Here is a 25,516-nt window from a genome sequence, read left to right on the forward strand (position 1 = left end):
TTCAAGTGTGAAGGGTATTATATTACTCTTGTGTTTCTCAAATGTACATGCATTGCAGTCTTTTAATGAGAAATTATAGACTATAGGTCAACTCCAGCTGTTAGTACCCTGTTTTTTTTTATTTTTCTTAATTTAATTTTGTACAGTATAATGTTTCAAGTTTCTGCATTCCATTTTTGTAATAGTTTGGAAATATCTAAGATTACCTTTAGGCTGTGAAACCACATTTATATGCAGTATTCTTCAAATCTCTTTGTTGCTAAGGATTCATTGTAATTGGCAGTATTGTATAGTATTTGAAATATTCTGGATCTTCAAAATGAAACCATAATTTGAATAAGATTTGATTTTTATTTGGTTCTGAAGCTTGTTTCTTGCTCACTATTTTAAGAACTGGGGAGGAGAATTGCACTGGAAGGAGCTTCAAACTGAGAAAGCTAATTACGTGAGATTTGCCACCACCCATTTGGTTGGATTAGAGTTCCAACAATAAAATACTGCTTGGAGAGTTCGACAACTGTCTTTAACAAAGAGAGTGACAGCATCACAGTGGATGTTTTTGATTATGCACACAAGCTCATGTTCATGAAGGTAGTTGGCTCTGCGGTGTGGCATCAGTGGGCTCTAGTTTTTGTTTAATGGGTGTTTCCATTGATCAGCAATGGTAACAGAGGCGCCAATATAAAGTACATGTAAATATTTTTTTATCAGTCTTCACGGTAGAAGACACTAAAACATCCCAATAGTGGATAATTAAGGGGCTATAGGGAGGGAGGAACTATCACTAATTAAGTAGTACTCGGTAAAATAATGGGACTAAAGGCGGACATGTTCCCTGGACCCGATGGCTTACATCCTAGGGTCTTAAAAGAAGTGGCTACAGAGATAGTGGATGCATTAGTTGTAATCTACCAAAATTCCCTGGATTCTAGGGCAGTCCCAGCGGATTGGAAAACTACAAATGTATCGCCCCTATTTAAAAAAGGAGGCAGACAAAAAGCAGGAAACTATAGAAACGTAGAAATTTACAGCACAGAAGGAGGCCATTTCGGCCTATTGTGTCCGCGCCGGCCGACAAAGAGCTGCAAGGCCCTTGGTCAGCAGCCCTAAAGGTTACATATAAACCTATGAACAATGACGGAAAGACAAAGAGCACCCAGCCCAACTAGTCCATCTCTCAACAGCGACACTCCTTATACTGAAAACATCTACATTCCACCCCAACCGGAGCCATATGATCTACTGGGAGAGGCAAAAACCCAGGCCAATTTAGGAAGAAAAAATCTGAAAATTCCCCTCCAACCCATCGAGGCAATCGACATTAGTCCAGGAGATCATCCTGGCCGTATTCTATTCCCTGCAGTACTTACCATTATATCTGTGCCGTCCAACAAAAGGTCATCCAGTCTAATCCCAATTACCAGCTCTAGGTCCGTAACCCTGCAGGTTACTGCACTTTAAGGGTTTCTGCATCCACCACTCTTCCAGGCAGCAAGTTCCAGATCCCCAGAACCCTCTGTGTAAAGAAGCCCCCCCTCTCATCCCCTTTAAACCTTCCACCAACCACATTAAAACTATGCCCTCTAGTAATAGACCCCTCCACCAATGGAAATAGACCCTTACTATCCACTATGTCCAGGCCCCTCAATATTTTGTATACCTCGATGAGGTCACTTCTCAACCTCCTCTGTTCCAATGAGAACAAACCCAGCCTATCCAATCTGTCCTCATAACTAAGATTCTCCATTCCAGGCAGCATCCTAGTAAATCTCCTCTGCACCCTCGTGTGCAATCACGTCCTTCCTATAATACGGCGACCAGAATTGCACGCAGTCCAGCTGTGGCCCAATCAAAGTATTATGTAATTTAAGTAAAATTTTTTTGCTTTTGTATTCTATGCTTCGATTAATAAAGGTAAGCATTCCGTATGCCACCTTAACCATCTTATCCACCTGGTCTGCTACTTTCAGCGATCTGTGGACAAGCACTCCAAGGTCCCTTTGTTCATCTACACTATTAAATGGCCAACTGCTTAATGTGTATACCCTTTCCTTATTAGCCCTTCCAAAGTGCATCACCTCACACTTCTCTGAATTAAATTCCATTTGCCATTGCTCTTACCACCTGACCAGTAGAGTGATATCCTCCTTCAGCCCATGACTTTCTTCTTCATTATCAACCACACAGCCAATTTTAGTGTCGTCTGCAAATTTCTTAATCATACTCCCTATATTCAAATCTAAATTGTTGATGTATACCACAAAAAGCAAGGGACCCAGTATTGAGCCCTGTGGAACCCCACTGGAAACATCCTTCCCGTCACAAAAACATCCATCAATCATGACCCTTTGCTTCCTACCTCCAAGCCAATTTTGGATCCAACTTGCCATTTTGCTCTGTATCCCATGGGCTTTAACCTTCATGACCAGTCTACCATATGGGACCTTATCAAAAGACTTGCTAAAGTCCATATATACTACATTGTACGCACTACCCTCATAGACCCTTTGAATTTTTTGAGGTGGTAACTAAATCAGGTTAGTCAAACATGATCTTCCCTTAACAAATCTGTGCTGACTGTCCCTAATTAATCCTTAACTTTCCAAATGCAGATTTAGCCTGTCTTTCAGGATTTTTTCCAATAATTTTCCCACCACTGAAGTTAGGCTGACCGATCCCTTTTTCCCTTCTTAAACAAGGGGACTAGATTAGCAGTCCTCCAATCCACTGGCACCATGCCCAGATCTAAAGAGGATTGGAAAATGTTGGTCAAGGCCTCTGCTATTTCCTCCTTTACTTCGCTCAGCAGCCTGGGATGCATTTCATCTGGGCGTGGGGACTTACCTACTTTCAAAGCTGCTAAACCCCTTAACACTTCCCCTCTCACTATATTTATTTCATCCAGAATATCACGCTCTTCCTCAATAGCAGTATCTGCTTTACCCAGTTATAGACCAGTTAGCCTAACATCTGTCGTTGGGAAAATGCTGGAGTCCATTATTGAGGAAGCAGCAGCGGGACATTTGGAAAAGCATAATTCAATCAAGTAAAGTCAGCATGGTTGTATGAAAGGGAAATCATGTTTTGACAAATTTGCTGGAGTTCTTTGAGGATGTAACGAGCAGGGTGAATAAAGGGGAACCAGTGGATGTGGTGTACTTGGATTTCCAGAAGGCATTTGATAAGATGCCACATAAAAGGTTACTGCACAAGATACAAGTTCACTGGGTTGAGGATAATATATTAGCATGGATAGAGGATTGGCTAACCAACAGAAAACAGAGAGTCAGGATAAATGGGTCATTTTCCGGTTGGCAAACAGTAACTAGTGGGGTGCCACAGGGGTTGGTGTTGGGTTCTCAACTATTTATAATCTATATAAATGACTTGGACGAGTGCAATGTAGCCAAGTTTGTTGATAATACAAAGATGGGTGGGAAAGCCAATTGTGAAGAGGATACACAAAATCTGCAAAGGGATATAGTCAAGCTGAGAGTGTGCAAAAATTTGGCAGATGGAGTATAATGTGGGAAAATATGAGGTTATCCACTTTGACAGAAAAATAAAAAAGCAAATTATAATTTAAATGGAGAAAAATTGCAAAGTGCTGCAGTACAGAGGGACCTGGGGGTCCTTGTGCATGAAACGCAAAAAGCTAGTATGCAGGTACAGCAAGTAATCAGTTAATTCAGAGACTAGGATCCTGAACTTAAGGAAAGGTAACTTCAATGGTATGAGGCATAGAAACATAGAAAATAGGTGCAGGAATAGGCCATTCGGCCCTTCTAGCCTGCACCGCCATTCAATGAGTTCATGGCTGAACATTCAACTTCAGTACCCCATTCCTGCTTTCTCGCCATACCCCTTGATCCCCCTAGTAGTAAGGACCTCATCTAACTCCTTTTTTGAATATATTTAGTGAATTGGCCTCAACAACTTTCTGTGGTAGAGAATTCCACAGGTTCACCACTCTCTGGGTGAAGAAGTTCCTCCGCATCTCGGTCCTAAATGGCTTACCCCTTATCCTTAGACTGTGACCTCTGGTTCTGGACTTCCCCAACATTGGGAACATTCTTCCTGCATCTAACCTGTCTAACCCCGTCAGAATTTTAAATGTTTCTATGAGGTCCCCTCTCATTCTTCTGAACTCCAGTGAATACAAGCCCAGTTGATCCAGTCTTTCTTGATAGGTCAGTCCCGCCATCCCGGGAATCAGTCTGGTGAACCTTCGCTGCACTCCCTCAATAGCAAGAATGTCCTTCCTCAGGTTAGGAGACCAAAACTGTACACAATACTCCAGGTGTGGCCTCACCAATGCCCTGTACAACTGTAGCAACACCTCCCTGCCCCTGTACTCAAATCCCCTTGCTATGAAGGCCAACATGCCATTTGCTTTCTTAACCGCCTGCTGCACCTGCATGCCAACCTTCAATGACTGATGTACCACGACACCCAGGTCTCTTTGTACCTCCCCTTTTCCTAATCTGTCACCATTCAGATAATAGTCTGTCTCTCTGTTTTTACCACCAAAGTGGATAACCTCACATTTATCCACATTATATTCATCTGCCATGCATTTGCCCACTCACCTAACCTATCCAAGTCGCTCTGCAGCCTCACAGCATCCTCCTCGCAGCTCACACTGCCACCCAACTTAGTGTCATCCGCAAATTTGGAGATACTACATTTAATCCCCTCATCTAAATCATTAATGTACAGTGTAAACAGCTGGGGCCCCAGCACAGAACCTTGCGGTACCCCACTAGTCACTGCCTGCCATTCTGAAAAGTACCCATTTACTCCTACTCTTTGCTTCCTGTCTGACAACCAGTTCTCAATCCATGTCAGCACACTACCCCCAATCCCATGTGCTCTAACTTTGCACATCAATCTCTTGTGTGGGACATAGAAACATAGAAAATAGGTGCAGGAGCAGGCCATTCAGCCCTTCTAGCCTGCACCGCCATTCAATGAGTTCATGGCTGAACATGAAACTTCAGTACCCACTTCCTGCTTTCTCGCCATAACCCTTGATTCCCCCGAGTAGTAAGGACTTCATCGAACTCCCTTTTGAATATATTTAGTGAATTGGCCTCAACTACTTTCTGTGGTAGAGAATTCCACAGGTTCACCACTCTCTGGGTGAAGAAGTTTCTCCTCATCTCGGTCCTAAATGGCTTACCCCTTATCCTCAGACTGTGACCCCTGGTTCTGGACTTCCCCAACATTGGGAACATTCTTCCTGCATCCAACCTGTCTAAACCCGTCAGAATTTTAAACGTTTCTATGAGGTCCCCTCTCATTCTTCTGAACTCCAGTGAATACAAGCCCAGTTGATCCAGTCTTTCTTGATGGGTCCCGCCATCCTGGGAATCAGTCTGGTGAATCTTCGCTGCACTCCCTCAATAGCAAGAATGTCCTTCCTCAAGTTAGGAGACCAAAACTGTACAAAATAATCCAGGTGTGGCCTCACCAAGGCCCTGTACAACTGTAGCAACACCTCCCTGCCCCTGTATTCAAATCCCCTCGCTATGAAGGCAAACATGCCATTTGCTTTCTTAACCGCCTGCTGTACCTGCATGCCAACCTTCAATGACTGATGTACCATGACACCCAGGTCTCGCTGCACCTTCCCCCTTCCTAATCTGTCACCATTCAGATAATAGTCTGTCTCTCTGTTTTTACCACCAAAGTGGATAACCTCACATTTATCCACATTATACTTCATCTGCCTTGTCGAACGCCTTCTGAAAGTCCAAATATACCACATCAACTGGTTCTCCCTTATCCACTCTACTGGAAACATCCTCAAAAAATTCCAGAAGATTTGTCAAGCATGATTTCCCTTTCACAAATCCATGCTGACTTGGACCTATCATGTCACCACTTTCCAAATGCACTGCTATGACATCCTTAATAATTGATTCCATCATTTTACCCACTACCGATGTCAGGCTGACCGGTCTATAATTCCCTGTTTTCTCTCTCCCTCCTTTTTTTAAAAAGTGGGGTTACATTGGCTACCCTCCACTCTATTCTAGCCATGAATTGGCTAGAATAGACTGGCAAATGATTTTTAAAGGGTTGACGGTGGATAGGCAATAGCAAACATTTAAAGATCACATGGATGAACTTCAACAATTGTACATCCCTGTCTGGAGTAAAAATAAAACTGGGAAGGTGGCTCAACCGTGGCTAACAAGGGAAATTAAGGATAGTGTTAAATCCAAGGAAGAGGCATATAAATTGGCCAGAAAAAGCAGCAAACCTGAGGACTGGGAGAACTTTAGAATTCAGCAGAGGAAGACAAAGAGTTTAATTAGGAGGGGGAAAATAGAGTATGAGAGGAAGCTTGCTGGGAACATAAAAACTGACTGCAAAAGCTTCTATAGATATGCAAAGAGAAAAAGATTAGTGAAGACAAACGTAGTTCCCTTGCAGTCAGATTCGGGTGAAGAGGGAACAAAGAAATGGCAAACCAGTTGAACAAATACTTTGGTTCTGTCTTCACGAAAGAAGACACAAATAACCTTCCGGAAATACTAGGGGACCGAGGGTCTAGTGAGAAGGAGGAACTTAAGGATATCCTTATTAGGCGGGAAATTATGTTCGGGAAATTGAACGGATTGAAGGCCGAGAAATCCCCAGGGCCTCATAGTCTGCATCCCAGAGAACTTGAGGAAGTGGCCCTAGAAATAGTGGATGCATTGGTGATCATTTTCCAACAGTCTTATCGACTCTGGATCAGTTCCTATGGACTAGAGGGTAGCTAATGTAACGCCACTTTTTTTTTTTAAAAAAGGAGGAAGGGAGAAAATGGGTAATTATAGACCGGTTGGTCTGACATCAGTAGTGGGGAAAATGTTGGAATCAATTATTAAAGATGAAATAGCAGTGCATTTGGAAAGCAGTGACAGGATCGGTCCAAGTCAGCATGGATTTATGAAAGGGAAATCAGGCTTGACAAATCTTCTGGAATTTTTTGAGGATGTTTCCAGTAGAGTGGACAAGGGAGAACTAGTTGATGTGGTGTATTTGGACTTTCAGAAGGCTTTCGACAAGGTCCCACACAAGAGATTGGTGTGCAAAATCAAAGCACATGTTGGGGGTAATATACTGACGTGGATAGAGAACTGTTTGGCAGACAGGAAGCAGAGAGTCGGGATAAACGGGTCCTTTTCAGAATGGCAGGCATTGCCTAGTGGGGTGCCGCAGGGCTCAGTGCTGGGACCCCAGCTATTTACAATATACATTTAATGATTTAGATGAAGGAATTGAGTGTAATATCTCCAAGTTTGCAGATGACACTAAGCTGGGTGGCTATGAGGAGGACGCTAAGAGGCTGCAGGGTGACTTGGACAGGTTAGGTGAGTGGGCAAATGCATGGCAGATGCAGTATAATGTGGATAAATGTGAGGTTATCCACTTTGGGGGCAAAACCAAGACGACAGAATATTATCTGAATGACGGCAGATTAGGAAAAGGGGAGGTGCAACGAGACCTGGGTATCATGGTTCATCAGTCATTGAAAGTTGGCACGCAGGTACAGCAGGCGGTGAAGAAGGCAAATGGTATGTTGCTCTTCATAGCTAGGGGATTTGCGTATAGGAGTAGGGAGGTCTTATTGCAGTTGTACAGGGCCTTGGTGAGGCCTCACCTGGAATATTGTGTTCAGTTTTGGTCTCCTAATCTGAGGAAGGATGTTCTTGCTATTGAGGGAGTGCAGCGAAGGTTCACCAGACTGATTCCCGGGATGGCTGGATTGACATGAGGAGAGATTGGATCAACTGGGCCTTCATACATTGGAGTTTAGAAGGATGAGAGGGGATCTCATAGAAACACAAGATTCTGACAGGACTGGACAAGTTAGATGCGGGTAGAATGTTCCCGATGTTGGGCAAGTCCAGAACCAGGGGACACAGTCTTAGGATAAGGAGTAGGCCATTTAGGACTGAGATGAGGAGAAACTTCTTCACTCAGAGTTGTTAACCTGTGGACTTCCCTACCGCAGAGAGTTGTTAATGCCAGTTCATTGGATATATTCAAGAGGGAGTTCGATATGGCCCTTACGGCTAAAGGTATCATGGGGTATGGAGAGAAAGCAGGAAAGGGGTACTGAGGGAATGATCAGCCATGATCTTATTGAATGGTGGTGCAGGCTCGAAAGGTCTACTCCTGCACCTATTTTCTATGTTTCTATGAAGGCAAATGGAATGTTGGCCTTTATTGCAAGGGGAATAGAGTATAAAAGCAGAGAAGTCCTACAACTGTACAGGATATTGGTGAGGCCACACCTCGAGTACTGCGTACAGTTTTGGTCTGTATTTAAGGAGGATATACTTGCATTGGAGGCTGTTCAGAGAAGGTTCACTAGGTTGATTCCGGAGATGAGGGGATTGACTTATGAAAATATACTCATTGGAGTTCAGAAGAATGAGAGGTGAACTTATCGAAACATATAAGATGATGAGGGGGCTCGATAAGGTGAATGCAAAGAGGATATTTCCACTCGTGGGGAAACTAAAACCAGAGGGCATAGTCTCAGAATAAGGGTCCGCCCATTTAAAACTGAGACGAGGAGGAATTTCTTCTGAGGGTTGTAAATCTATGGAATTCTCAGCACCAGAGAGCTGTGGAGGCTGGGTCATTGAATATATTTGAGGCGGAGATAGGCAGATTTTTGAGCGATAAGGTAATAAAGGGTTATGGAGAGTGGGCATGGAAGTGGAGCTATGATCAGATCAGCCATGATATTAAATAGCAGAGCAGGCTCGAGGGGCCAGCTGGCCTACTGCTGCTCCTATTTCTTATGTTATTAAAGAAAATAATTTATTTAATAGCGGGTGTTACAATACTACAATCTATTGGTAAAAGATGAAGATATTAATTTGAAAAAGATGGATATTGAAGGGTATGGGAGTGACCAGGTGAGTGGGATTGGACTAGGTGGCCCATGTAGAGAAAAGCAGAAATGGAGACTGGATGGGCTTAATGGTCTGTTTTTAATGCTGCAGCTTCTTATGATTTAGTTCTCTCTTGCATAATTGGGAGCCTGTAGCCCCCATTTGAAGTCGTTTCATAGACAATAGTGAAAACGTTTTATTATGTATTTACTTTTTAATTTATGAAGTATATGCTTTAAAATCAGTGAATCACAAAGTTGCAAAGAGGTTCTGGAACTGCAATTGATTTTTCTATTCCAAGAGAACCACTTATTCTTTTACTGCAAAATGTTCAGGTTAATATATATCTTAAAACCGCAAAGTTGTTTGGATTAAGGTTATTTTTATCTTTGCAATAAGGAGCCTTGAAAACAAGAATAGTTTGAAATTAGATATTGTTAATGGTTGAGAGTCTATTAAGAAATTGAATTCTACAATGTTGCGTGCATTCACACTAACTGTAGTATTGGTGTGAAGCCATTTTGCCTTTCACCAACAATGCTGCTGTACTGTTAACATTGGCTAATTCTGAAGTTAGTGCCCAACTTGACATCAGAGGGAAGGGATGTTGACTTGGGTTTTGACATTCGATTTATACTTCAAAAAATGAGTGTGAATTACCTAACCACTCAGAATATACCTGTATCAAATAATTAAATTTTTCTATTGGAGTAATACAAACAGTGCTCCTTTACAGGTAGAGTATTCAATGGATCAGGGAAACCCATTGACAAAGGACCTGCAGTACTGGCTGAAGATTATCTGGATATTATGGGTAAGCTGATATTCATAAACAAAAGAAATGAGAGAATTGTGGTTTATACTACTGAAAATTCATCTATTATTCCAATCTTTATGGAAGAAAATATGGCCTGGTGTGATGTAGTGCATTAGTGTGGCAATCTCCACAGAATGACTATGTAGGTGAAAATTCTGCATTCTATATGTACAAATCTAGATCTCAGTTGGAAATTGGTGGGAGGCAATGAGTGGAGGTAATGTGCTTCTTTGGGAGAATACCACACACTGTGTAATAGTTAGTTACAGATGCTCCTTGAGTAGCCTGTGTATTTTCTGGCCACGCCATTAAGTTAAGAAAATCATATCGCAAAGAAAACTCACTGTACCAAATTATTTTTTATGTTTGTATTCTGAAAATTTCAGTTCATCCATAAATCTTCAAGCTTAATCTTGAGGGGTTTTCTTAACTCTGAATTTTTAAACTTGAAGTTACATCCCAGCAATACAGTCGAACTCCCAGTTCAGTGTCGCTTAAATCGATTATCTGATAATTCAATTCTTTCTGTGCTAAATTCCCATTTTGATGTACAGGTACAGCGTCTCAAATCTGGAAGCCTCTGGACCGAGGCCGTTCCGGATTCTGTGTATTTCTGATGTCCCGAATCCGGAAATGCCCGAGCCTTGGTTTGAGTATTTCCGAACTTCGGAACGTCTTTCTGACATCCGGGAATGCCTGGGCTCAGGTAAGGAAGGGAGGAGCCGGGAGTCCGGCGGGCGGCAGTCAGGACCAGGAGAATCCGGCGGGCGGCGGGGCCAGGAGAGTCCAGCGGGCCGAGGTAAGGAGTGGAGGAGTTTGGCGGGTGGTGGGGCCCGGAGAGTCCGGCGGGCTGAGGTAAGGAGCAGAGTAGGCTGTATTTTGGATTTATTTAGCTATTTATTTTGATTTATAAATGACGTAATTAGCGAATAAATTGATAGCAGGACTTGGTGACCAAGAACGGGGAAACACTCATCAAGGACACTGAGGCAGTCAGGGCCCGCTGGAAGGAGCACTTTGAAGATCTCCTCAATCGAGACTTTGCCTTTGACTTGAGTGTTCTCGACTCCATCCCGCAGCATGCTACCCGCCACCACCACAGTGAGACCCCAACACTGCACGAGGTAGAAAAAGCCATAAGACAGTTTAAAAAAACAAGGCGGCTATGGGTGCGGATGGAATCCCTGCTGAGGCACTGAAGTATGGCAGAGAGGCATTGCTGGCGCGAATACACGACCTTATCTCTCTCATCTGGAGGGAGGAGAGCATGCCGGGAGATCTTGGAGATGCAGTGATCGTGACCATCCGCTTTAAAAAAGGGGACAAGTCTGACTGTAGCAATTACAGAGGAATCTCCCTGCTATCAGCCACTAGGAAAGCCATCGCTAGAGTCCTCCTCAACCATCTTCTCCCCATGGCCGAGGAGCTCCTCCCGGAGTCGCAGTGCGGATTTCGTCCCCTCCGGGGCACAACGGACATGATTTTTGCAGCGCGATAGCTGCAGGGAACAGCCCTTCTACATGGCCGCCTTCGACCTTACAAAGGCCTTTGACACTGTCAACCGCGAGGGTCTATGGAGTGTCCTCCATTTCGGATGCCCCCAAAAGTACGTCGCCATCCTCCTCCTGCTCCACGACGACATGCAGGCCGTGATCCTTACCAATGGATCCATCATGGACCCAATCCACGTCCGGACCGGGGTCAAGCAGGACTGCGTCATCGCCGCAACCCTCTTCTCAATCTTCCTCGCTGCCATGCTCCACCTCACAGTTGACAAGATCCCCGCTGGAGTGGAAGTGAATTACAGAACCAGTGGGAAGTTGTTCAACCTTCGCTGTCTCCAACCCAGGTCCAAGACCACTCCAACCTCTGTCATCGAGCTTACAGTACGCGGACGACGCCTGCGTCTGTGCGCACACAGGCTGAACTCCAGGACATAGTCAACGTATTTACCGAGGCGTATGAAAGCATGGGCCTTACGTTAAACATCAAGACAAAGGTCCTCTACCAGCCTGTCCTCGCCACACAGCATTGCCCCCCCCCCCCCCCCCCCCAAGACATGAAATCCACGGCGCGGCCCTGGACAACGTGGATCACTTCCCTTATCTCTGAGCCTCCTATCAACAAGAGCAGGCATTGACGACGAGATCCAAGACCGCCGCCAGTGCAGGCTTCGGCCGCCTGAGGATAAGAGTGTTTGAAGACCGGGCCCTCAAAACTGTCACCAAGCTCATGGTCTTTAGGGCCGTAGTAATACCTGCCCTCCTGTATGGCTCAGACATGGACCATGTACAGTAGACACCAAGTCGCTGGAGAAATACCACCAACGATGTCTCCGCAAGATCCTACAAATCCCCTAGGAGGACACGCACCAACATTAGCGTCCTTGTCCAGGTTAACATCCCCAGCATTGAAGCACTGACCACACTTGATCAGCTCCGCTGGGCAGGCGACATAGTTCGCATGCCAGACACGAGACTCCCAAAGCAAGCGCTCTACTTGGAACTTGTCCATGGCAAACGAGCCAAAGGTGAGCAGAGGAAACGTTACAAGGACACCCTCAAAGTCTCCCTGATAAAGTGCGACATCCCCACTGACACCTGGGAGTCCCTGGCCAAAGACCGCCCTAAGTGGAGGAAGTGCATCCGGGAGGACACTGAGCTCGAGTATCGTCGCCGAGAAATTGCAGAAATCAAGCGCAGGCAGCGGAAGGAGCGTGCGGCAAACCAGGCTCCCCGCCTACCCTTCCTTTCAACCACTGTCTGTCCCACCTGTGACAGAGACTGGTTCTCATATTGGACTGTACAGCCACCTAAGAACTCGTGCTAAGAGTGGAAGCAATTCTTCCTCGATTCCGAGGGACTGCCTATGATGATGATGATAACCAAATATAATGGGGGTAGAAATGCATCATTAGAGGAACCAGTCGGTGAGTGGAATGCATTTTGAATACAGCTTCTACAGTACTGATTTCTGCAAAATTGTCTATTTTAAAATTATAGTTTCTTGCTGGTAGTAACCAGGAATGGTTGCCTAGTTTCCAATTTTTGTTCTCTAGTGCCAGTGGTAGGAAATGATAAGGACTGTTTGTACTACCCTAATTGGTTTTAATGAATCAATCACCTTGTCTGGAAGATTGGGGATCAAATAAGCTTATAGATACCTATTCAGAGCTTTGCATGAGTTTGTGCTGTGTCGTCATCATAGGCAGTCCCTTGAAATCGAGGAAGACTTGCTTCCACTCTAAAAGTGAGTTCTCAGGTGACTGTACAGTCCAATACGGGAATTACAGTCTCTGTCACAGGTAGGACAGACAGTGGTTGAAGGAAAGGGTGGGATGGGAGTTTGGTTTGCCGCACGCTCCTTCCGCTGTCTGCGCATGGTTTCCGCATGCTCTCGGCGACAAGACTTGTGGTGCTCAATGCCCTACCGGATGCTCTTCCTCCACTTAGGGCGGTCTTGGGCCAGGGATTTCCAGGTGCTGGTGGGGATGTTGCACTTTATCAAGGAAGCTTTGAGGGTGTCCTTGAAACGCTTCCTCTGCCCACCTGGGGCTTGCTTGCCATGTAGGAGTTCCAAGTAGAGCGCTTGCTTAGTGAGTCTTGTGTCAGTTATGCAGATGATGTGGCCCTCTCAATGGAGCTGGTCGAGTGTGGTCAGTGCTTTGATACTGGAGATGTTGGCCTGAGTGAGAACATTGATGGTGTGTCTATCCTCCCAGTGGATTTGCAGGATCTTGCGGAGGCAGTGCTTTGAGGTGTCTGCTGTATATAGTCCACGTCTGAGCCATATAAGAGGGTGGGTATCACTACTGCCCTGTAGACCATAAGCTTGGTGCCAGATTTGAGGTCCTGGTCTTCAAACACTCTCTTCCTCAGACGACTGAAGGCTGCGCTGGCACACTGGAGGCGGTGTTGGACCGAGTCATCGATGTCTGTCCTTGCTTGATAGTAGGCTCCCGAGGTATGGAAAATGGTCCACGAGGTCCTGGGCAGTGCTGTATGGCGGGGTCAGATTGGTGGAGGCCTTGCCTGGAGGCAACGAAGGTTGAACAGGTTCTATAGTTTAGTTCCACTCCAGCTTGTTGAGCGTGAAATGGAGCATTGCAGCAAGGAAGATCAACAAGAGCGTTGGCACAATGACCCAGCCCTGCTTGACCCCGGTCCCGATGTGGATTGGGTCTGTGGTGGATCTGTTGGTCAGGATCATGGCTTGCATGTCGTCGTGGAGCAGGCGGAGGATGGTTTTAAAAAAAACTTGAGTGCAGCTGAAATGGAGGAGGACGCTCCATGGTCCCTCACGGTTGACGGTGTCAAAGGCCTTTGTGAGGTCAAAGAAGGGTTGATGCTGTTCCCTGCATTTCTCTTGTAGTTGTCGCGCGGTGAAGATCATGTCCGTTGTACCCCTGTGGGAATAGCTTAATGGCTCTTCTGCATTGCCTCTGGGGCTGAATTTCTTCCCTACGTGGTCTGTCCAGAGAACTATATAGCTTTAGAATGAGATCCTTTGGCTTGTACTCTACTGATCTAATATAGTTTAGCATTCTGTTTATACTGCTGCTTCACAGTGACGGAACATTGAAGTGCTGAGTCTACTCCTACCCCTCAATCTTTCTTTGAATATCATTCTTGGCTAGTTCAACACCATTCAAAGAGTATGTTGCTCATTTATTCTTCCTTTGCAGAGTTTCTTACAATTATTCATATTGTATTCCATCTGCCATTATTCTGTCCACTTACATAATTTATTTATTTTGCTTTTGTAGGTCATTGGCTGCCTCACTGGGCAATAATGTGCACCTTTCTCAATTTGCATTAATTTTCTGAATATAAAACTTAATGTCCCAGCATTCTAGTCAGAATTTCCATCATTCTTTTAACAAGGACTCGCTGCTTTCTTTCACATTTGCTAATGTTTTATCAGTTTCCTACTGCTTTAAACTTATGCAACTACCTTGTGTACAGAACCTGTACTTTGGTACATCACATTGCAAGTGCATTTGAAATATTGTTTCCTCAAAAAAAGTCAAGAAATTTGGTCAGGTCATTTTATGAAGCTATGTTGGCTTCCATCTAAAGTTATTATTGTACAGGTATTTCTCAAGTCCTAATAATTCTGTGGTAAAAGCTTCCATTTGTAGAATATCTTGCCTACAACTCCGTGATCTCAGTCAGTTGCCAAAACCTGAATTTGAATTATTCCCTGCAGCCACTTGCTTAGATTTTTCCAAAGTGATGAGCTTCTTGTTTAATGGTGTAACAGATTCTAGTTTAAGTAAACTGGAACTGGGGGTATCAAATTGAAAGCAAAAGACACAGCAGTGTACTTTAATTGCTTACTTTTATTGACTGTGACCATGGTAAACTATTCTGCCTCGTCCTTCATGATCTCTATGCACCCTTTGACAAGGTTGACCACACCATCATCCTCCAATGCCCCTCCTACGTCATCCAGCTGGGTGGGATTGCACTTGCCTGGTTCCATTTTTATCTGTCCAGTCATGGCCAGAGAATCACCTGCAGTGGCTTCTCTTCCTGCTCTGGAGTCCCCAAAGGATCTATCCTTGATCCCCTCCTATTTCTCATTTACATGCTGCCTCTTGGCGACGTCATCTGAAAGCACGACGCCAGGTTCCACATGTACACTGACGACACCCTACCTCACCACCACCTTTCTCAACCCCACCACTGTCTCTAAATTGTCAGACTGCTTGTCCAGCAAGCAGTACAGGATGAGCAGAAATTTCCTCCAGCTAAATATTGGGAAGACCGAAGCCATTGTCTTCGGTCTCCGACACAAGCTCCATTCCTTAGCCATCGACTCCATCCCTCTCCCTGGCAACTGTCTGAGGCTGAACCAGACCGTTCACAACCTTGGTGTTGTATTTGACTCTCTGAAATGAGCTTCCGACCACATCCGCGCCATCACCAAGACTGCCTGCTTCCACTTCTGTAACATGGTCTTCTCCCTTCCCCCTCTCCATCTCAGCGCATCTGCTGCAGAAACCCTCGTGAATGCCTTTTGTACCTCTAAACTTGACTATTCCAATGCTCTCCTGGCTGGCCTCCAATCTTCCACCCTCCATAAACTTGAGCTCATCCAAAACTCTGCTGCCTGTATCCTAACTGGCATGATGTCCCGTTCACCCATCACCCCTCTGCTCACTGACCTACATTGGCTCCCAGTTCGGAAATGTCTCGATTTTAAAATTCTCATCCTTGTTTTTAAATCCCTCTGGTGTTTCACCTCCCTATCTCTAACTCCTCCAGCTCTACAACCCTCCGCGATCTCTGCGCTCCTCCAATTCTGACCTCGTGTGCATCCCCTATTTTAATCGCGCCACCATTGGCGGCCATGCTTTCAGCTGCCTAGGCCCTAGACTCTGGAATTCCCTCCATAAACCACCCCGCCTCTCTACCCAGCTCCTTAAAGCTTATCTCTTCTGTCCTAATGTCTCATGTGGCTCTGTCAAATTTTGTTTGATAACGCTCCTGTGAAGCAACTTGGGACATTTTACTACATTAAAGACATTGGCCCCAAGTTTCCACATGATTTGCTCTTGATTTTTAGGAGCAACTGGTGTAGAACGGAGTATCTTAGAAATCGGAATTCTCCACATTTAGTTTGCTTCAGTTCTAGTCAGTTAGAACAGTTTCACTTTGAAACAGAATTTTTTTTTTCAAAAGGGGGTGTGTCCGGCCACTTACGCCTGATTTCAAAGTTTCGTCAGTGAAAACTTACTCCAAACTAACTTAGAATGGAGTATGTGAAGATTTTTGTACGCTTGAAAAAACCTTGTCTACACTTTAGAAAATCAGGCGTAGGTTACAAATTAGGCGTAGGGAATGAGGTGGGGGGGGGGGGGGGGAAGGGAAGTCATTAAATTCTACAATCAATCCTTAGTTATACTTATACAAATATTATACAAATAAATCCAACCTGAATAAAAATTTATAAGCAAAGAAAAGATTAAATAAACCATGTTCCTACCTGGTTCCTACCTGAAGCTGCAGTGCTTCAGGCAGGCCTTTCATGTTGGAGACGGGCAGCGGTGTGGCGTCAGTGTCTCGGCGGCAGCAAGCTTCGAGCTGAGCTGCAGTGCTTGAGGCAGGCCTTCATTCTCTTCGTGGCTGGCCGCAAAGAAGCAGCACTGGACGGACCCGAAGCCATTCGGCCATGAGATATCAGTGGCGTCAGTGGCTGGCCGGCAGCCGAAGAATCAATGCAGGACACACTCAGCTCATTAAGGTTCTTGAGGCCATTCGGCCACGCTTTAGGGGCGGCGTCAGTGGCTGGCTGGCAGCCAAAGATACAGCAGCAGCCTTCGAGCTGTGAGGGGGACTGAGGCCATTTGGACAGGGAGAGGCAGCCACGTCGACAGTTTTATATTTAAATTTGCAGAATGGGTGCTGCATTGTCAACACCACATATTATGCAATGGTTTGCCATCAATTCACTGCATAGGAGAGAATTGATTAGAGCTCACCGCATCAGGAACGTCGTAGCCCGTAGGTTGATGGGCAGGAGACCTTACCCACGTCGACAATATCGAATCAGGCGCTCGTACCTGGACATGAGCGAGGCTGATTGTGAAAAGGCTGCGTTTTCGCAGAGAAGTTGTCACTGAGATCTGTGATATGGTGAGAGCAGATTTGCAGCCCAGAAGCAGAAGGACAACTGCCTTATCTGTTGAAGTGAAGGTAACAGCTGCACTTTCTTTCTATGCCTCGGGATCGTTTCAGGCTACAAGTGGAGATGTGTGTGCCATCTCTCAACGTGCAATACATGCCTGCGTTTACCAGGTCACGGCTGCACTTTATGCGCGAAGGAATGACTTCATCGATTTCCCAATGACCGCACAAGCGATCCATGAGAGGGCTGTGGGCTTCTTCAGGATTGCCGGCTTCTCAAAGGTACAGGGCTGCATTGATTGCACCCACATAACCTTGCGAGCACCCGTGGAGGAATCTGAGCAGTACCGAAATGGGAAAGGTTTCCACTCTATCAATGTGCAGCTCGTGTGTGACGACAAGCAGCGCATCATGTCAGTCGATGAGAGATACCCTGGCAGCACCCACGATGCGTTCATCCTATGCGATAGCGTTATATCTGACATGTTTGAGCAGCAGCCAGAAGGGCAGAGCTGGCTACTGGGAGACAAAGGGTACGGCCTGACCACCTGGCTCATGACGCCCATACGCGTAACACGGACAGAAGCTGACCGTCAATACAACATGGCGCACATTGCGACGCGCAGCATCATTGAGAGGACCATTGGCATATTGAAACAGCTATTCCGATGCCTGGACCATTCCGGAGGACAGTTGCAATACTGTCTGTCCTCAGATTGTCAGTCACTTCACTGTTGTGTGCTGCATGCTTCATAACTTAGCCATCATGAGGCAGCAGGAGCTGGTAGTGGAACCCGAAGACCGACGTGAGGGTCCAGTGCATGATAGTATTAAGGAAGACCAGGATGTGGATGATAACGACAATCAGGAAAGCATGCAAGTGCCTGATGCCGAAGCACGAGGTTGGAGGAGGGCTGTCCATCGTGCTCCTTTAACGATAGCTCGAGATTTGCGCCAGCAGCCCATCCGTGAACGCTTCAACTACTGATGCCTGAGGGCTCTGCGACCGCTTTTGCGCATGGACGTGTTTATTCTTTGCAGTTGTTCCTACGTTGTGTTGTTAATGGAACATGAAACAGTTTTAATGAAAAAATATTTTATTGAAAAGTTAATGTCGCACTAATAAAATATTTGTTGTATCAAACTATACTTTTTAATATGACTCTTGAAGATCACTTATAAACTTGTAAAGTTACAAAACACTTTGTGAAAAATTTTACACTCCAAGATCACTTTTTAGATGCAAAATTAAATAATTTACAGAATGAGAGCATTTACACTAAGATCACTTGAAAACCCTGAGATCACTTATGTTGTAAAGTTACAAAACAGTTTCATTGTGAAAAATCTTACACTCTGAAGAACACTTAAACTTCAGGATCAAATTAAATAAGATACAAAAAAATGTGAGCATTTACACTAAGATCACTTAACCATAAGATCCCTTAAGTTGTAAAGTTACAAAACTTACAAAACAATTTCAATTTGAAAAACGCTACTACAGCTACATCAAGAACAAGAACAAAAGCAGCAAAGAAAGGCTGCAACCATGTCTCATCCATATCTCAGTGAATGTTCACTTCCTCATGGGGGTGTCATTTGATTGGCTGGGCTGTGTGCCCTTATTGCAGCAGCTACCTCAACCAAGCCCTCCCTGACAGCCTGTGCCGACACTTGCATGCTCTCCCTGATGGCCTGTGCCGTAATTTGCATGCCCTCCCTGACGGCCTGTGCCGTCGATTGCACTCCCTCGGACATTCCCTCCCTAAATTCCCGTGTCATTACTGCTATTTCTCCCGTCAGGACTGTCAACTCTTCACCTACTGCATTGACGCCACCGATGAGTGATCGGGTAAGCTCATTGGTCTCCATACCCAATGCCACAACCTGAGTCGCATCTGTTGCACGTTGCATCTCAGGAGAGCGTATCTCCAATCTCATTCTCCTCTGCCTGGGTCTGCCTTGTGGCACCACTACACTGGGAGGCGCGGGCACGGACGGTGGGATGCTCGGTGTTGCAAGCGGCACCACTACACAGGGAGGCGCAGGCTGGGACTGTGGGACGCTCTGTGTTGCAGACGGCAGAACTAGAGTGAGAGGCTCGGTGTTCCAGATGACAGCACTCGAGTGCGAGCCGTGGGCTGGGATGTTGGACGAATGGGTGTAACCTGCTCCATGATAGCAGCAACACTGGGACCCGAAGCGTCGGAATCAAAACCATAGTAGGTGGAACCAGAACCTATGCGAGAGGGAGGCGCAGGCTGGGACGGTAGTACACTGACTGTAGAATGCAGCATTATACCAGCAGCACCACTGGGACCCGCAATATCGGAAGTGAAACCATGGAAGGTGGAACGAAGACCTATGCTAGGGGTTGAAACTCTGATGCCCCTTGATGGGGGCTCATAAACATTAAATTGGAAGCTCTCCCCTGCAGACATTTCAGTCATCGCTGCCATCATCCAGTCTGGATCGTCCGCAACTGGTTGTATTGGTTCTTGTTCTGTACCCTCAGGACCCTCGGTTGGCAGCAGCAGCATCGTCATCATCATCATCATGTTCTGCAAAATACATCAGAACAGTCAAATGTTTAACAGCAAGGGGAGGGGGCCAGGTGGGTGGCATGAGTACTCTCACACATAGCAGGCCAGGCAGCAGGTTGATTTAAAGGGCCATGATGCATTTTCAGGACTTGCCCTCTTCGCGTGTGGGCCCAGCTTGTGCTGTGCCGATTGCTTTTCTCCATGTACGACTCATCATAGCAGCTACCCTTTGTTCCAAGGGTGTCAGTGGATGCAGATTGGACACGCCTCCTCCTGACGGAGTTGCCTCCCTTTTATTGAGGGCCAATTTCTTCTGCAAAGAGTAAAATATAACTTTTTACAGTGTGTTAGTCTGCAAGGTGGGACATAGAGAGCCAGGTTACAATTACGATTAAATTAAAAATGGGAAATATTACTTGCACTACTTGACCAAGGTCATGCCATTTCTTTTTACAATGACTTCCAGATCTCCTGGTATGCACCCCTGCGCAGTAATCTTCTGCAACTTGGTTCCAGCGTTTCTTCATTTCTTTTGGTGGCACTTTTATGCGACCTCTGTTGCTGGTATCTAGCTCCTGCCATCTCTGCTCAATTACGTTGACTAATATCTCCACTTCCTCATGCAAGAAATTCTTTGTTCTTGGTGGACGTTGATCCATTGCAAAGTTGAATTGGCACTCTTATTTCTCCAAATACAGTCCTTAATTTGCATGCACCAATGCAGCACCGGTTCTGCAAGTTTAGCAGTGAAAAGCTGAACTCACTGATTTCAGCAGGTGATTTATTCAGCAGTGCTGCTAAAAGCACTCCCTCACACACAGAAATATCAAAAAAAATTAAATTACAAGCCTTTGCAGGGGTCCAAGAAACAAATCTTCACTTTTTCTGCAGTATTTTTAAAAATGGGCGAGTCCCAATGTTTGTGTGAGACTGCGCGCACGCTCCAATGCGCACACGCAGGGTTGCCGGCACCACGAAGGCTAATTTAAATTGTACCCGCCCGCCCCCTGCTACTTAGAAAATCGGCGCGAGTGTTAGGCTCCGCCCCCTGCTGCGAAGTGCGCGCCGCGCCAAGCAGACATCGAGCTCCAAGGAGCTCGAGAATATCAGACTTTTTTTTAGGCGCAGTTTTCTGCACGAAAAACAGGCGCCCAGCACGAAAATTGGGGCCATTATATCAATACGAGTTGATTTATGTTGGAATAATTATGGTGTTTGATATCACTCCTAATGTCTATAAAGCTAGTTTTTGTTTGGATTGTATTTTAGGTCAGCCTATAAATCCACAGTGTCGTATATACCCAGAAGAAATGATCCAAACTGGAATCTCGGCAATAGATGGCATGAACAGTATTGCTAGAGGACAGAAAATTCCTATATTTTCGGCAGCGGGTTTGCCACATAATGAGGTTGGTAAAAAATTTCAATGGACCTGTTGTTGTTTCACAGTATGCTTGGTTAACACTGAATATTTTATTGGGATGAAGTTGCTTAACTTTTTAACTGCTATTTAATTTTTTCTGCTCCATTATTTCTGTTTTTGTATGGAAAATTAGGCCTTGAAATCCTTCCTGAAGTGCGGTTCCCAGAATTGTATACTACTCTTAGCGAAAGGTTTAGCATAGCTTCCTTGCTTGTACTCTATAACTGTTGCTTATAAAGCCATGGATTCCATATGCTTTTTTAAACAGCCTTGACCTGCCACTTTCAAAGATTTGTGTACGTAAACCCCCAGGTCTCACTGTTCCTGGACCCCCTTTAAAATTGTACCATTTAGTTTGTTGTCTTTCCTCGTACTTCCCTCCAAAATGCAAAATTTCACACTTCCCTGCATTAAATTTCATTTGCCACGGCCTGCCCATTTTACCATTCTGTGTCCTGAAGTCTGCTGCTGTGCTCCTCGCTGTATACTACATTTCCGAATTTTGTACCATCTGCAAAGTTTGAAATTATACCCAAGTCCAGGTCATTAGTATATATCAAAAAGAGCAGTGATCCTAATACCACCCCCTAAAGGGACACCATGTATACTTTCCTCCAATCTGAAAAACAACCCTTCACCATTACCCTCTGCTTTCAGTCCCTTGGCCAATTTCGTATCCATACTGCCACTACCCCATTAATCAAATGACCTTCAATTTTTCTAACAAGTCTATTATGTTATACTTTATAAATGCCTTTTGAAAGTCCAGATACAAATCAACCGCAATAACCTCATCAACCTTCTCTGTTACTTCATCAAAGAACTCAATCAAGTTTGTCAGAATTCCAGATGATGAGTTGAGGCAAGCGCAGATGATGGGGAAAATATGGGGCAGAAGCTCAGCTGGCATCAAATAGTTATGCCAAGGTTGTGAACAATCTGGTTAAGCCTGAAACAGAAACTGAAGAGGGGAATGGAATTTGTGCCAATGGATAAAGATGACAGCTTTGGTCTTCCCAATGTTTAACTGGAGGAAATTGCAGTTGATCCAAGACTTGATGTTGGATAAGCAGTTTGACAGCACTGACTGGTACACATTGGAGAGGTGGGAGATGGGTGTCGTCAGCATATATGTGGAAATTGACCCTGTGTCTTTGGATGATGTCACCAAGGGGCAGCATGTAGGTGAGGAAGAGGAGGGGAGCAAGGATGGATCCTTGGGGATCTCCAGAGGTAATGGTGTAGGGCCAGGATGAGAAGCCTTGCTGGAAATGCACTGGCTATGATTGGTTCCACTCTTAACTAACCAGACTAGGGCAATACTGCTGAACTTGGACAAAGGAAGTAGACGTTTTAGGAGGATGGAGTGGCTGCACAGAGTTTGAGGAGGGTAAGTGCACCACAGCCATAGAGGATTTAACACAATTTCCTGTAAGAGACTGATATTCTTTTGATTGTGGGCTCATCGCAAATCGACGAGTGATGGTGTGAAATCTTAACTAATTTTATTTAGTCTGATTTGTAATCACCTCACTTGAGGGTTTTTAAATAATAATTGGAGCCTATGGGCCTACTAGTTGTATTACTTTGAATCTATAAACATTCATACAAAAATAAGTTGAACTCACACTTTTGAAAGGTTCGCAGAACTACTACTGTAATCCGATTTAGTTATGACTAAGGCCTAAAATATCAATGAGAAAACGTTTTGGTAGAATTACTATGATCTATTAAATCATTGTACAAGAGAATAAATTGACGTCTAGAGTTTTCTGAATGACGGCCTATCTCGGTCTCTAATAGTAGGAAACATTCTTACCTGTTTGGAAAAAAAATTTCAGCAATGCCTCCACATTCAGAATGTCAACAGTTGACAATTTGTTTTTTTGGCCCCTATGAAACAAACCACCTGCTGCTCAGGTAAGTTTAGAACAGGCTCCTATTTTTGTTTGTTCACGCAATTAAAGTCTTTTTTGTGCCTTGCCTTGATTATGACAAAGTAAATTTTGAAAGCTATGCTAGAACTGGATTTTGTGCTGCCTAAAACATTATGCTTCCTGTGTCATTATACTAAATAGCTAATGAGAGTATGTATGTTTGTATGTGTACATACCATGGTGCCCATAAGTCTTTAAGGTAGAGACGGCTTCACAGAAAATTGTTTCACTCAATTTGAAATACAAAAAATGAAGGAAAAAAACAGCTGGAAACTTTCTCATTCACAAAATGCTGTTGGGGGTTCTGGGCACACGAAGAATGCTACCTTTGGAACATAAATCTGCTAACATATCTGAATTGTTTTCTAGATTGCGGCCCAGATCTGCCGTCAAGCTGGCCTCGTTCAAAAATCCAAAGATGTCATGGACTACAGTGCAGAAAATTTTGCCATTGTGTTTGCTGCTATGGGTGTAAGTGAATTAGAAAGAGGACTATAGCTGTGTAGATCTTGTTAATTGGTGTGCTAATTAACTGTGTTGCCATTAATGATGAAAGAGTACAGAGGCAGATACAGCTCCCCAGGCTGCAGCTGTTGGTGGTCCACAATTGCTTGTGCACTGAAGGTCAGTAGATTGTCATGTGAAGGGAAGGATTTGGTTTACATTGTCTTGAATCCTGCCAAACTAACCACAATGGAGTTTGTAACCTAGATGGAAAGAGCAGTAATTAACATGCATCGCTGTGGCTAAATGAGACTATATTGATCTGATGGTAGAAACCTGTCAGTCTTCATTGCAAGAGTAACATAAATTAACTGTTATATAGTTATACATACACATTCATGAAATGACGAAAAATGGCAAGTTACTCAGTTATTGTGGGTATTTTTTTAAATCTCTGACGAGGACAGAATTTCAACATTTTTCACCTCCATTGTAAATATTATAAAAATGCAAGGCCATAGGGCTAAATCAGCATACATTTTGGTAATACTGCAGTAAATTAGAAATTCTGCTAAGCTTTGTATTTGCAGTTTCTTAAGTTTATATACCATCACAATCCGCCACAGTGACATTTCATTATGATATACATATAGAACAGGCAGTCCTAACACATAGAAACATAGTCTCCTCCTGCGCTGTAAATTTCTATTTCGGCCCATCGTGTCTGTGCCGGCCGACAAAGAGCCACACGGCCCTTGGTCAGCAGCCCTAAAGGCTACATATAAACCTATGAACAATGGCGGAAAGACAAAGAGCACCCAGCCCAACCAGTCCGCCTCACACAACTGCGACACCCCTTATACTGAAACATTCTACACTCCACCCGAACCGGAGCCATGTGATGTGGATTTAGAATTAATATAGACAAAGACTGAGACTGCTAAATTTCAATTTGAAACTTACTATTGATCATCAGACTTTACTAATCAAACTTGCACATCAACAATAACAAGTTGCATTTATATCAAATGCATATAGAAATAGGCCAGTCAGCCCCTCTAGCACGTTCTGCCATTCAATTAGATCATTGCTGATCTGTACCTCAAGTCCATTTTATCTGCCTTTAATTCATTTCTCTTGATATTCTTGCCTAATAAAACATTTGTCTATTATAGGCTTAAAAATTTCTATTGACGTTGCATTCAAAGTCTTTTGGGGAACAAGTTCCAGGATTTCACTACACTTTGTGTGGAAAAAGCACTTCCTGATTTCACTCCTAAGCGATCTAGCTCTCATTTTAAGATTATGCTCTCTGGTTCTGAATTCCCTCACCAGAGAAAATAGTTTTTATGTATTTACGCTATCAAATCCCTTTATCGTAACTTTAATTAGATCACCCTCCACCATCGAAACTCAAGGGCATACAAGCCAGGTTTGTGAAACCTGTTCTCATAGTTTAGCCCTTTAAGCTCTGGTACCACCCTGGCGAATCTGCACTGTACATCCGCCAAAGTCAATATATCGTTCCTGTGGTGTAATTCAGATGGGGTCTGACCAGTGCTTTGCACAACTAAAGTATTACAGTCCCCTTGAGATAAAGGCTAACATTCCATGAATCTACTTTTTGTACCTGTGCACTAGCTTTTAGTGATTTGTGTATCTGGACACACAAATCCCTTTGCTCCTCCACAGCTCCTACTCTTTCGTCATTAAGAAAATATTCACATTTGTCTTTATTAGATCCGAAATGGATGACCTCGCACTTCTCCACATTGACCTCCATGTGCCACAATTTTGCCCACTTATCTGTCGATGTCC

General features: G+C 44.5%; 1 protein-coding gene across 1 annotated transcript in view; it reads left to right on the forward strand.

Annotated features, from left to right (window-relative positions):
• Positions 1-25,516, forward strand: part of LOC139260239 (V-type proton ATPase subunit B, brain isoform-like) — a 105,058-nt gene that overhangs the window by 46,355 nt on the left and 33,187 nt on the right. Inside the window, exons 5-7 of the mRNA XM_070876565.1 lie at positions 9,640-9,717; positions 21,164-21,303; positions 23,624-23,725. Coding sequence (XP_070732666.1) covers positions 9,640-9,717; positions 21,164-21,303; positions 23,624-23,725 — 320 coding nt within the window. The remainder of the gene's footprint in view (positions 1-9,639; positions 9,718-21,163; positions 21,304-23,623; positions 23,726-25,516) is intronic.

Source organism: Pristiophorus japonicus, chromosome 3 (assembly GCF_044704955.1).
Source record: "Pristiophorus japonicus isolate sPriJap1 chromosome 3, sPriJap1.hap1, whole genome shotgun sequence".
Taxonomy (NCBI): Eukaryota; Metazoa; Chordata; class Chondrichthyes; family Pristiophoridae; genus Pristiophorus; species Pristiophorus japonicus.